General features: G+C 40.8%; 2 protein-coding genes across 5 annotated transcripts; one reads left to right on the forward strand and one right to left on the reverse strand.

Annotated features, from left to right (window-relative positions):
* Positions 1 to 60: 60 nt before the first annotated feature.
* On the reverse strand, positions 61 to 5,695 carry aida (axin interactor, dorsalization associated). The gene is made up of 10 exons (XM_069717170.1): positions 5,421 to 5,695; positions 4,737 to 4,803; positions 4,578 to 4,631; positions 4,295 to 4,349; positions 4,149 to 4,212; positions 3,962 to 4,065; positions 3,140 to 3,262; positions 2,805 to 2,927; positions 2,334 to 2,451; positions 61 to 2,207 (listed from the first exon to the last, which is right to left on the reverse strand). Exons 1-10 carry the CDS (start codon positions 5,525 to 5,527, stop codon positions 2,108 to 2,110), a joined length of 915 nt encoding a protein of 304 aa, XP_069573271.1. The 5' UTR covers positions 5,528 to 5,695; the 3' UTR covers positions 61 to 2,107.
* Positions 5,696 to 7,058: 1,363 nt separating this feature from the next.
* rnf8 (ring finger protein 8, E3 ubiquitin protein ligase) lies at positions 7,059 to 13,395 on the forward strand. 4 transcript variants are annotated; one of them, XR_011311767.1, is made up of 10 exons: positions 7,059 to 7,274; positions 7,469 to 7,597; positions 8,487 to 8,935; positions 9,466 to 9,673; positions 10,422 to 10,484; positions 10,710 to 10,799; positions 10,880 to 10,987; positions 11,200 to 11,404; positions 12,158 to 12,235; positions 12,991 to 13,070. XR_011311767.1 is itself a non-coding variant. In XM_069717142.1 (9 exons), the coding sequence occupies exons 1-9, from the start codon at positions 7,152 to 7,154 to the stop codon at positions 13,173 to 13,175; spliced, it is 1,560 nt and encodes a 519-aa protein (XP_069573243.1). In that variant the 5' UTR covers positions 7,059 to 7,151; the 3' UTR covers positions 13,176 to 13,395. The 4 variants fall into 4 exon arrangements, 3 of the variants coding, with proteins under 3 accessions (XP_069573243.1, XP_069573244.1, XP_069573245.1); XM_069717142.1 differs by lacking the exon at positions 12,158 to 12,235 and having other exon boundaries at positions 12,991 to 13,395; XM_069717143.1 differs by lacking the exon at positions 12,158 to 12,235 and having other exon boundaries at positions 11,200 to 11,411; positions 12,991 to 13,079.
* The last annotated feature ends 203 nt before the right edge of the window (positions 13,396 to 13,598 follow it).

A 13,598-nucleotide genomic window follows, 5' to 3' on the forward strand; every position in this document is an offset into this window, starting at 1 on the left:
GCTAAAAATGCAGTCCGTTTACTGGACGATGCTCTGAAAGAAATCCATCCAACAAAACTGCCTCGTTTGTAGTTTATTAGAAATTAGAAGCATTGTAAATGTTCGATACAATTCCCCTCAATCTGTCAACCGAACAGTTCCCAGTCCTGCCACGTTGTGGCGCTTCGCACACACAGTTCATGTAAATCCATCACTTAGTGTATCTTACAGTTAATTGAAATTCCTGTTTTTTTTGACATTACAAAAATAAAATCTAAAATCAAACGTTACAATGTCGATGTTTGAGTGAACAAGAACATCTGAAGTCAGAATAAAAGTCGCACAATGTGAAATTTCAAAATAAAAGCAGTGGACTTTCCTGAACTGTAAAGACACACACGATCCTTAAAAGAACAAGAGCACCGATCTGTAGTTTGACGGCCAGTAAAGATCCACCATCTGTAAGCATTTCATTCAGATAGAAACTGTATACACAGAACATTTTGATCTGCAAAGTAACACCGGATTACAAAACCTCTTGTGGGCAGGTGGAAAACATCTGCTTTATCCAACACTACATTTCTGCTTGCTTGATGTTATAAACATCTGGCTCAAACAAAACAAATGAACAGCAGGCAAAGCACGCTGCGTCAATTTGACTCATTCTATGCATTTTAAAAAACAGTATGCAACAGTATTTAAACTCAGTAAATTGAATCCCTACCGAAGCATAAATACTGACGTGTGGCGACTGTCAGGGTTTACGGTCACGTTAAATTTCACCCGTGTCGTAATCTCATTTTATTCATATTTTCTAAACAAATATTTAAATGTGACCTGATCCGACAAAGCAAATAAAATGTATTGTAACTCAATTAAAATGTAGATGCCACTGTATATTTAGCATAATTGCACCATTTAAACACTAAACCTCGAGAAACTGTAGTTCACCACCAGAAATTAACAGATGTGTTTATTGTTTAATTATACATGAGCACATTTCCCCAAATGTTGAACCACCCCTTAAAATGAAAAATAATTTTCTTTGAATTGGTACAGGTTCAAATACAAACCGTAAATGTTAAAGTGACAAACAAATATGGTGAAATAAGTTAATTTTGTAATTCCTTTGTTAAAATTCTGTTGTTAATTTACTATTTAAAGACAAAATGTGGAAATGGATTTCGTTAGTTAATGAACTTTTTTGTAGCGATTTAAAATGTTATCGGTTAAACCCGTTTTAGATTTATGACGTTAATAGTTCAAAACTGAACATAGGTTTATAATAAGAGCACACTTCAGACTCTGTAGACCATCCTGGACCATCTGAATTTAGGAATGCACTTTTTGTGTTTCAATGGAGCAGACAAACTCGCCGTTTTATCTTGAATTCCTTTTTAGTTACTGGTTGATTCTCAACTTCCTCAACAAGTCCCATAGTTTGGCAGCTGTAGTTGTTAAAACTCTGCCGGTCCCGATTCCACATTGTCTGAAATCACAAGCTGCTCAATTCAATCGATGTAAACTGTTTTAAGATATCAAAACCGACAGCAGCTCTTTACTTTGTAATGAGACACACAAGCACAGCAGTAGTTTTCGACATCTTCTGTCGTCTACTTGTCGAATCGCTGTGCTGCATTGTTGTCACCGTGAGTCCAACAAACAAAACAAGCTTCTCGTCTTTTTTTTTTCTTTTTCTTTTTTTTTTTATTAAAGCAGGGTTAAACTTTAAGGGGTTAATGTTTTGCTGAATTTTACTTGACAGTCCAAAGTCCTTCTCCACAAACGCAACGAGCCAAACTGAAGTTTCAGCACCTGCAGCGACTCTGGTTGTTTCCCAGTTTCCCCCCTCCCCCCAAAAAAGGAGCGCAAAGGAAGACTGAAGATGAGGCTGTTTATCTTGAGCAACATGCTACTGCTGGAGTTCGTTAACTCGCCCAACAATCTGTTTTAAGTTTTTTTGAGAATTTCCTGCAACAGAAATCAAAAATCTTGAGCGTGAGCTGATGTGACCGCGGCTCAGTCCTCTTCTCTTTGTTCATATGGGGCCTTGAGTATTGCTGGATGTGTTGATGGGAAACAGCTCGTTTTGCTGGATGTGAGAGACGGTTGGCGGTTCGAGTCTGACTTAGCTGTCCTTGTGTATTGTCTGATGAAGATGGAGATAAAGTGGTTTCTTTGTGAGAAGCTGCAGTTTCTTCCTCTTAAAGTCTGTTGGCTTCTTGTACCTGAAACACAAGAAGACACCTTTTTTTTTTTTTACCGACATGAGAAAAACCTCAAGAAATGTTGTTCCTAAAATTTTTTTTAAAAAAAGAAAGAAAAGAAGAAGAAGCATTCACTGGCCGACTCACAGTTCAATGACAATCGGTCCGGGTTTGATCTCGTCCATTTCCATGAAGCCAAAGCATTTTGTGCTGGTAAACCTCTTTTTGGGTTTGTAGTGCTTGAATTCAAAGAAGATAGCTGCTCCTGCAAGGAATTAGAACATAATGTGAATTATAGGACAACATGGGAGGGCTGACGAGAGATATTCTCCATCAAACACACCTCGATATACACAGCTTGAAACTGAATTGAATTCATGGTTTCCCTGCAGAGAAAAAGGCTTTGTTTGTGTGATTTGGGTGAATGAAGCTGTGAGCAACAGGTGGGCGGAGCCAGACTGCGACTGTCCTCGTTTGACATCGTCATTTGAAAGGGCCCGTCTCCAAAAGGACTATTTATTAATCAGATGAACAAAATAATTCGACGTTCAGTGAGCCCGGTGCTTTCGGGGTGTCCCAAGCAGCCGCCCGCTCTGCCCGGTTGGCGTCAAACGTTACCTTTTGGTAATTTCTCCACGTGTCTCTGGATCTCTACGTCCACACTGAAGTGAATGTAGGTGTCTTCCTTCCTGCTGGCCACGGGGGTGTCCTGCACTGGGTTCACATCCACACCGTTCAGATCTGCAGGCAGAGACAACAACAGACTGTTTTCCAGACTTGAAGCCGCATTTTCAAAGCACTTGAGAAGCTTTTCAGTACAAGACGGAGTGAGTGGAACCACAATGGAGGGAAGTCTGCGGCTGTAATCGGAAACTGGCCACACTCTGCTCACATTAATTCAAGCAATCGCACACTGCAGGCCCATTTAAAAACATGCATCCTGGGATCTGTACCTTTCACACTAATGGTCATGTAGGGATCGATGCACTGCCCGGCATCCTTCAACCCTATTTTTTCAATCTTTATCGTAAGTAGCGTCATCGCAGGCTCCGAGGGTAACCGTGGCAACAAGGTACCTGTAAAAGGACAAAGGTTACAGACGTTAGCGGTTCTGTCTCATAACAGCGAATGAGCAACAAAGAGTAACAAACAACCCACACAGTGCTTTTAGGTAGGTAGGTATTTACTTTATTAATCTCCGAGGGGAAATTTTTAGTTACCATTCAAACATTATAAATTACGTATTTATCAAGTGCCACTCCACTTCCTGGTTAGCTGCTGTTCTCTAGTGTTTAGTTCTTACTCTGTTTTTTTTTTCTCCACAGAGATTCTTTCATTGACAAAATGTGGTTATACTTTTTTTTTTTTTTCATTTTAATAAGCAGAAGGGAACTTGGGCTCTATTCATGAAGAGAGAAACTCATTAACCTACAGTCAAAAAGAAGAAGAAGCATCTAATTCTAAAATTAACTCTGAATGTGACATTTATAATTCACATTTTCTCAACTGAGCAACAGACTGTGTTGAAAATTTAAAAAAAAGAATAAAAAAAACATGTCCGTCATGCGGCAGAGGATGAATTTAGATGCCGTACCTTGCGAAACTGCAAATGAACCAGGCAGGCAGGAATGAGCGATGAAGCCATGCACAGCCCCGACAGAAAGAACAAAAAGACGCATAGTCAGACAGTTCATATACAACAGGACAACCGGGCAAAATGACATGAAACCAAGCAGTCCGAACAAAGGTGAGTTTGATGAGCGGGTGTGAAGTACCAGGAGCTCGCGGTGGAAAAGCTTCCGTTGAACCTGCTCCTGCTGCGGCATCTTCTTCCTCCTCCAGCTCGAGGTTCTCCTCTTCACCCGGAGCGAGGATTCTCCTGAAAGACAGGAACAGAGAAAAAAACAAATCACTTCATCTGAAGATTAGACACGATAAAATGTCACAGATGGATTTTTTTACCTCAAGGGCACCGGCTGGACATCAAAGGGGAACGCCTTGTTGTAGCTGAGTATATTTTTGATTACTGTTGAAGAAAAGAAGTTGATTTTTTTTATTTTGAATTAGAATATCCAGTGATTTATCAGAGCGATCAGTCTCACACTTACTGTTCTCCAGTTTTTTCAGGTCTTCTAACTTGAACTCCTCCTTTGACGGAGTGCACTGAGGAAGAGCAGACAAGAGGACAGACTCAAAACTGAACCTGTTTATTCCGGAAAGGGAATTTACACAAATTTAAACCAACTTGACAAACAATGCTTCAAAACTGAAGAAGCATTGGAGGTGGACATTATGGATTATTAGGGATGATGCATTTTAGGGGATTTGACATTTGACCGTGCTACATTTTGCACGTACGTGTCAAACAGACTCAAAAACAACAACACAAACCTGTAAACTAGCACTTCTCATCTCCAGGCATGTTGCAGTCTTCCCTAAAGTTTTCTACACAAAAAAAAAAGAAGAAGAAGAGAAAAACAAACATTTGTGAGAGTGAAGCCGCAGACTTTTTTCCGTGTGAAGGTTGTTGCACCCAGATGTAATGATTACCTTCTGCTCCTCTGTGAAGTCTGATGAGTTGGTCGACTGGACTTCTCTTTGCAGTTGTCTTGCTAGACTGAATTAACCAACATGAGCACAGTTAGAGACATCAATGATTCCCCATAACACTCATGAAGATGCATGCAATGTAAGGTGGCTGCCGTATGCATGTCTGCGCCCCCTTGCGGTGGAGAAAAGGTGCAATCGGGGTCTAGATTTTGCATCACAATCTTAAATAAAGCGGTAATTAGCAGACCAACCTCAGATGGTATGCTGGAAAAACGGCAAAGAGACTGACGTGAAAAGCAGAAAGCACTCCTCACTAAACTGATGAAGCCCACCCTAACAATGAGAGGGTGTGGCTGCCCGTTTCTCAACACTCTGAGGAATACTGGCCCTTTTCTGCACTTCATGACGCAAAATGAAACCCACGGCACGCAGCTCTGGAGGGTTTTCCACGAACTGCTGCCGTGGATGAAGCTGGGATGCAACACAGCGACTCTGCAACAACCGCCGCATCACGTCACGGACGGGCTCGGGTTTATTTACCGGAGCTGACTGACAGCTCAGCGGCTCACTTCTGGAGAAGCACCGTGCACACGCCGTTATCTCCCTGCACGGTCTCCGGATCAGAAAGGAGAGGAATCCGGATAAACCAGCAGCGACAGGATACACATGTTGAATGCAACTTACATTTGGTACTCATCTATAGCCTCCACTAATTGTCCCCACGAGTCAAAGTCCGTGCCTTTCTTGAAACTGGCGTGCCATTTCTGAATAGTCTTGTTGACATCAGACATGTTGGCGGGGCGGATCCTCGCGGCGCTCTCAGGGCAGCATAGCCGTGGATGAGATTCATCTACGGGGCTTCGGCGGCGGTAGCGTCGTTAGCCAGGTTGTGAGAGACGGACCGGTGACACCCCGACCAAGCCCTTTCTGCCTGCTCACCCTGGCATCCGCAAGAGAAAGGAAGTCCCGCCTGGAGCTCGGGGTGCGCGCGTTTTGGGATACGGGGTCGCCCGAATGCACAACAAGTCTGAGGCTCATAAAACACTGATGTCGAAAAAAATGACTATTTAACTTAAATAGCCATATAAATCAAGAACTGTTTGCTGTTAATAACTATACACACACACACACAGACTGTATACACAAAAAATAAAAAATAAATATATGGTAGTAAATATATTTATTTTTATTTTATTTTATTTGTTTTTGTGTTTAGTGTGTGTGTGTGTGTGTGTGTGTGTGTGTATGTGTGTGTGTGTGTGTGTATTTATTAATTCATTGCTCTTATTTTCTTTTCTAAAACAATAATTTTTATCTGTCTCATTTTATGTATACGTATTTGTAAATTTGTTCTTATTGTGTGCACCTTTTTTGTGTTTCTATGCTGCTGTGGCGACTAAATTCCCCCATTGTGGGATTAATAAACAATATATAAACACTGTTCAAATTCAAAATACTATTTAAAATTACAAAAAATATGTGCTTTATTTTCCATAACATTTTCCGAGTAAGAGTATAATATTTTACCCCACTACATTTATTTAACTGTTTAAGTAACAAAACATAATAACTGATATAATCAAATGCCTTGTTATAGATGTAACTGCATGAAGCAGTTCAAATAATAAAGGTACAATAATATGATCACCTTTTTTTACTTTGAAAAAAATGTATATTCGTGGTCTTAATTAGTGATGGATTACTTTAATTGTGTGGTTTTGCTACATTTATTACCTAAGTACTGCTGTATATACAAAATTGATTTAGTTTTTTTTATTATTATTATTAAAGATGCAACATGTAAACTGAATTTTTCCGTAGCTGTTAAAGAAATTTAGCGGTGTAAAAAGAGGCAAAAAAAAGTTTTCCATTTTAAGTAAAAGTCTAATAAAATGAAACTACCCAGATACTAACTGTATATATTTACTTTAGACCACTGTGTTAAAAGTATTTTTGGATATCAAAAGTGATATTTTTATTTATCATGAAAATATAGACATTGCTTTAAAATAGATATATGTATTTACTAATAAACGAATTACACCATGACAAAACGTCTGTCTACAATGGAGCATTATTAAATATTTCTGAGGTTCTTTGGCGTTTCTCTTGTTTGTAATAGATTTTGGGACAGTGTTACCTCCCCCTTTTTCAGTCTGCAAATCTTAGGATGTTTGTAAGATAGATTAACATCTATTTCTTAAAAAAGACGAAACATTTTAAAGACAGCTGAGTTCATAACTGTTGCAACACGTCTAACGCTTTTATTGTGAAAGCACACCAGGCGTCTTCCGGTTTCTCTCCGGCTTCCGGCAGTAGTCGAACAGCGGACGTTGGCGATGGGACCGACGGTCCGAAGCGACACAACAAGTGGCGTGTTTTAGGGCGAATTAGCCGCTGACAGAATGAGATAAGATGGATCATGTCACCACGGATTCCTGCGCCGCTGAGGAGGATGAATGTTCAGACTCGGAGGTTTTATGTCTGATGAGAGTCGGAAGAAACTCCGACTGGCTTCGCTTGTTCGAAAACACAGAGGTGCAGTTTGCTAATGTTAGCTAACTCGCTAAATTGACGTCAACCCTGAAGCTTGTTGAGATGAACATTAAACATGTCCCTCATTTATGCGCCATGTTTGTTTGTGTGTTTTTCTTAAGATTGCCGTCACTGAAGAGTACCCATAGATGATCTTCTGAGCTAACTGAAGGTGATGTCTGTTTTTGTCGGTCCAGATCACCATCGGACGCAGCGTGGATGTCTCCTACCAGCTGCTGTCTCCGACCTGTCCTCTGATGATCTCCAGACAGCACTGCATCTTCAAGCAAACGGAAGACGGACAGTGGACAGTGACAGACAGGAAGGTGACCAGCTTTTCTCATGTACCTAATACTGAACATTTCATCATTGCTCTCTGTTATATTTTATATATTGTAAAAATGTAAAAGATGCAAACAAACAAAAGAAACATTGAGAGACTAGAAACATTATAGAGGGACTGGTCTTTTGGATATGTTGTCCTCGAGGGACTGGTCTTTTGGATATGTTGTCCTCGAGGGACTGGTCTTTTGGATATGTTGTCCTCGAGGGACTGGTCTTTTGGATATGTTGTCCTCGAGGGACTGGTCTTTTGGATATGTTGTCCTAGAAAGACGCCCCTTCATTCTGTATGTTTAAGGGATGTTTTTTTCTGTCAGAAAACTAAAATTGTTATATCGCTCTCTAACCACCAGATAGACTTAGCGATATATGGATATATATATATATATATATATATATTGTAATGAGACTTTATATTGCTTTAGATTTTGGATATCGCAATTGTCATGAAATGGTAAGGTTATTATATATATCCATATAAGGTAACGATTAATTTTGCTGTTACAGTAATCCCTGCATTTTTTTTTTTTTGCAAGCTCGATATGGAGGTATTATGTCAAAAATAGCCTCACAGGTCTACCACTGCCTTGCTCCGTCAGTTTGTTTGTGTTATTGTGTGACTTTGGTGATGTTTTAACATGTCGGTACGGATCCAAACTACCAAAACAGGGATTCAGATAGCCAGCGTCTCACACGGCACATACCTCAAGAATCAACCCCATCAAAGTAAATTGCTGAAGGCTCATGTTATCTATTACCGTTGTGTTGCAGAGAGCGAGATATAAAGTACATTACCATTCGATCGCAGGGATTTGTAGGTGTCCCTGTACGGTTCACAGCAGCTGATAAACGCAGTGCTGCTCTCTTTTTCAGAGTCTTAACGGTGTGTGGGTGAATGGGAATCGCATTCCCGCCGATGAAGCCCATCAGCTCAGGCTCGGAGACTCCATCCAGCTCGGAGTTCCTGTCATCGGAACCAAAGTGGAGTTTGACTACATTCTCGTCCAGCGGCTGCTCAAAGACATTAAACTCTACCTGGCAAAGGGACAGAGGGAGGGCGCCAAGACGGCCCACGCAACCAAGAAGCCCAAGAGGAAGCTGACCATGGAAGAGGTGGAGCCGTCTACCTCCAAGTCCAAGCTCTACCGCTGCTCTTCTGCCGACAAGTCCACTGCGACGCCCTGCCCGCTGTCTCCGGTGAAACGCCAACAGCGACTCAGTCACTCCCTGCCGGAGGAAACGACACCCAGCAGACAGCTTCGAGAGTCAAACCGGCTCTCCGGTGACTCCAGCATTCACTGTGACCTGGACAACTTGCAGATGTAAGTCCCAGTTTCTCTGAAAGAAAATGTACCAAGTCCTTTGTCGAGGAATTATTTAATTGTCTAGAAATCCAACATGTCTGCTTCAAGAAAGATATTCGGTTTGCTCTCATAAATGGCCAGAAATCTGGAAGTATTTGCATTTGAGAGACTGGACCTAAAACATTTTGTTAATTTGTCCTTCTAAGTGTCTTGAAGGATAATGAAAAGAAATATTCTGTGGTTTGAGAAAAATCATTTCCACTGTAACCATAAGGTGCTCCTTTATTTGTTGCAGCTGTGAAGGTATTTCCAGAGTTCTTTGAAAACTCTTCTGTCAATCTGGATCAAAAATCTTTCCACCAGCTGAACAATGAAAATAATTTACAATCCATTAGTTGTGACTCAGTATCTTAATCCTAATAAAGATGGAAGCAGTAGACCGTAGATACCTAAAGAATTTGTTTGGTGCCATTAAAAGTATCAGCGTTCGGTAGTCAGCCCTGAGTTTCATCGCCTTGATGTTTTTTTGTTTTTGTTGTTGTCTGCAGGTACAGCCAGAACATCCTGCTGCTGAGGGAGCAGGTGGATGACACCCAGAGGCAGGTAGCCTCTCTGGAGGGAAAGCCCTGCCAAGCTGACCTGCTCAAAGAGGAGCAGGTCTGCGAGCTGCAGGGTCAGCTCGACACGCTCAGAGCCAAAATGCACAGAATGGAGACGTTAGAGAAATCTTTCAGTGAAACTAAGAAGCAGCTGGAGGTGAGACGCTTTTTCCCCGAAGCAACTTCTACACACAGAAAATCCTCAATTAGCATCAGTTTTAAAAACGGTGCCTTTTTGTTGTTAAGTCCTTGTTGTCATGTACTTTTTAAAGGTCGCTCAAAGGTATAAAATACAATACACGTTTTAGCTTGTCGTATAAGCTGCTGTTTTAAATCACTTCAGTTTTAAAATGGTTTAGTTATATGAAAAATATCAAAGAGAAATATTTTATATAACATCGCAAATATGGTCAGATTGCATTTTAAAGACTAGTTCACACAATTGTTTATTGTAAGTTTATCAGCCATTTTAAAAAAATGTTTACATGAATATACATTCAGCTACACTTTATCTCTGCTCTGTTTGTGGAGTTTGCCCGAATTTTAAGATATGTTATGTACATGTTTTTTTTGCAGATACACATAAACTGTAAAAACTAATTTTTTTTATAAATGACTACGAGACTCAAAATACATAGATACTTAATTGTCATTGCATATAAATATGCAACGACATTTTGTTTGACAGCAATCCTTATAGCTGCATATATGTAAATAGAACAGAATAACAGTTGGGAAATTATATAAATTTGATAAATTGTGCAAGTTTTACATCGAACACTATGAACAGTGTCAATATTTGACGGTGTTGTATTTTGCAGTTATAGCAGCAGCTCAGTCCTTTGTTTGTTTTCCTGGTGGTGGAATATTATCTTTAATCAACATGTAACTTTTTATGAATCCAGGAACAGAAAACGCAACATCAAGAGGAGCTTCTGAAAAAACGTCTGGATGACGCCCTGCACGAGGTAACAAGCATAAAATCAATTTATAATACAAACAAGTGTTATAAGTATTATCAGTTTTTGTTTTAGTAAAGCTTTATAATTATAAAAACACAGGCAACTAAAAACATACACCGTCTGACAGTTTTATAATTTCGAAAATATGATATTCAGAAAGCTCAAATTTGCATAAATTGAATTTAAACATTGAATTTGTCCTAATATCTCAACCTGTTTTTACATCCTTAGCAAAAGAAAGTGATAGACGAACTCGCCCTCTCTCGACAAGGTTTTGAAGAGATTCTCTTGGCCAAAAACAAAGAACTAGAAATGACAAAGGTACGGTCAGTACAGTTGTGTCGTTTCTTTTCTTTTTTTTTTATCACCTTTAAAGCTCAATTCTTTCTCTTTTGGTGCAGGAGGAGAAGGAAAGGGCGACGGCCCAAAAAGAGGAGGTAGTTACACAAGTGACTGAAGTCCTGGAGAACGAGCTTCAGTGCATCATCTGCTCAGAGCTCTTCATCGAGGTAACACGGAAATGACATCATCCTGGCTGCTGTATTTTATTCCCTGTTTGGCTTCACAGGAACCCGACCAGGACAAAAGCTCATTGTGACTGTAAAAAATAAAAAAAAGTACAAATTAGGTTTTGGTCTTTGAGCTTCTTCACCAGCTCGACACAAAAGAGAAAACCCTAAAATCAAATTAACTCTGTCATCTGCATTGATGTCCGCTGCAGGCAGTCATCCTGAACTGCGCTCACAGCTTTTGCTGTCACTGCATCAAGCTATGGCGCAAAAAGAAAGACGAGTGTCCCATGTGCCGCCAGCCCATCCTGTCTCAGACCCGCTGCCTGGCACTGGATAACTGCATCGACAGCATGGTGGATAACCTGAGTCTGGACATGAAGGCGAGGCGGCAGACCCTCATCACTGAGAGGAAAGGTGAGAGGTGCGTCATCATTTGTCTTCATCAATAAATACAGTCTGTTTGTCTATTTCCACATAAAAACTCAAACCTCTCAAAGTAATTTTTACCTGTTGGAGACAAGCAAGCTTGTGAGCTTCTTGTCGTCATTACTCGTGATCTTAAAATCTCTCCCAGTTGGAGTCATTGAATGCTCCACAACATGAGGCTTTTTAGAAATGATACATTTTGTTACACTGAAACGTTGACTCGGATAAAATCTTTTTAACATTTTACCATCTAGGCTCGAATACTGTCCAACAAATACACGCATACATATTATTGCAACACCCTTTGCCAACATCACTCTCCTCGCCCTTAACACACGGCAGGTAATCTGCTCGCTGCGTTTAGTCGGTTTCCCTGAATACGTCTGTCGGCTGTGTTGAGCTCCTTAAAATGTCAGTAACCTACTCGGGCTCATGCACATGCGAGTTATCACCCGAATGACCCGTACAGCACTTATATCTGAGTGGACAGTAGCAACGGTGGGCAGTGCCACATTAATCACATCCGACGAGTGCAGAGCCTTGACGTGTCTGGTGAATTCAGTGACTGATGTTGTTCCTCCCCCTCTGTATTAACCACGGACGCGTCCTTGAACGCAGCGCTCCACCCTCGGACGGTGTGATGAAGCTGCTCGGAGGTTTTTAAGCAGTAAAATAAATGTGGTTTTCAAAATGTTTTAAGAGTAATTACACTCACTGCTTCCTCCTGTCATGGTTTTCTAGATAATTGTATGACATGCTTGTGAAGAGAGGAGGGGCGAGCGGTCCGTAATGCGGAGCAGTGAACATTTCAAACACAAGGTGGCAGTACAATGACGCATTTTCTATCCGTCTTTATTTTATACGGAATATTCTGTGTTTTAAATATATTGAAAAGAGAGAAAGTCATAAACCTCCTTCCAAAGGGAGCTCAGCAGTCAATTGAATTAGTGTCAGGCGGGTGGGGCTGGAGATGAGCACGCTTTTACCAGATAAGCTAATGTGGAAAAATAGCATGTATGTGTTTCGCTTAGCAAATGCAAACAAGGCTGCCGATCAGAATACTCGTACTAATGGCTTAAATTCAGGAAGTAAACGTCAAACAAGGCGAGTTTTTTTTCCCTTCGTTTTTGAGCTAAAAAGGTAAAAATATGACGTCGGCATGCCACTCATGATTTGCTCTAACTTCACTGCTTTATAATGTGATATACACATACATCATTTTGTTCTGTTGTTGTGGCATCTTCTTCTTCTAGTTTTGTACTTCAATATGATGCTGTTGTTATTCAAATGATTATGTACTGCCGGTTACATAGAAGACGTCAGTTGAGTAGGTTGACCTTCGATGTGTCCATATGTCTGGCCGTCCAGTCAGACTTACAAAAGTCAAACAGACTGATTAATGTGTGCTGTTGGTTTTGGTCTTTTCATGCGACTTGTTTCCAATAAGAAACAGCAGTCTGATCCTTTAAGGTCATGGAAAGGACTTGAGAGTGGCTCAGATGGACGTCGCTGCCTCTTCAAATGTTTGCCAAGAGAAACTCACGATGTTTTTTCTTTCCCCCTGGGTTTTCCAGCAGCTGACTCTGCAGAGGTGATGGTGATCCACGATGACGACAGTAGCAGGAGCAGCGACACTGATGGAAGCATGGTGTCCATAGACAGCAGCCTCAGCTCCGTGGTCTCTGTGGGCACAGACGGCAGCATCCATTTGGACTCTAGTTCTCCCTACAGTGGGTACTCTGATGACAGTTTTGATTAGAATGTTTTGAAGATCAGTCCGTTTTGGACTTTTTGGTTCTGTGTTCGGCGTTTCCCTGGAAAGTTCCCAGGACATTTGGAATAAAAAGGACAAAGTTCGATCTCACCTGGAGCTCAGCAACCAGATCCAGCTGGAGTTCATGTTTCTTTTTGTACATTGATTAGTTGTGTTTATTTTTAACGAAAGGAATAAAGTTTCTGCCTATACATTTTCACAGTCACCTCTACCTGTATGTTGTGCTGTTGACTTTGACCAAGCATTGATTCTTGGTGTTACTAGATCATGAAAACATGAAATCTAAAGTCTCCACTGCTGCAGGTAGTAAAAGCGTTCTCCGAAAATGCCCAACTCCACGTGAAAGCTTCTCTCTGTGAAAGCTTCTCCATGTGAAAGCTTCTCCACGTGAAAGCTTCTCCACGTGAA

Source organism: Brachyistius frenatus, unplaced genomic scaffold (assembly GCF_029030835.1).
Source record: "Brachyistius frenatus isolate BFR_SWC_R1_liver_20210118 unplaced genomic scaffold, ASM2903083v1 Contig_169, whole genome shotgun sequence".
Lineage (NCBI taxonomy): Eukaryota > Metazoa > Chordata > Actinopteri > Embiotocidae > Brachyistius > Brachyistius frenatus.

Coding starts and splice junctions, on each gene's coding strand:
- aida (XM_069717170.1), bottom strand. CDS start 5,527: ATGTCTGATGTCAACAAGACTATTCAGAAATGGCACGCCAGTTTCAAG. Junction 4,213..4,294: donor CCTGAAAAAACTGGAGAACA/GTAAGTGTGAGA, acceptor TTTCTTCAACAG/TAATCAAAAATATACTCAGC. Junction 4,066..4,148: donor GTCCAGCCGGTGCCCTTGAG/GTAAAAAAATCC, acceptor CCTGTCTTTCAG/GAGAATCCTCGCTCCGGGTG.
- rnf8 (XM_069717142.1), top strand. CDS start 7,152: ATGGATCATGTCACCACGGATTCCTGCGCCGCTGAGGAGGATGAATGT. Junction 7,598..8,486: donor GGACAGTGACAGACAGGAAG/GTGACCAGCTTT, acceptor TCTCTTTTTCAG/AGTCTTAACGGTGTGTGGGT. Junction 10,988..11,199: donor GCTCAGAGCTCTTCATCGAG/GTAACACGGAAA, acceptor TGTCCGCTGCAG/GCAGTCATCCTGAACTGCGC.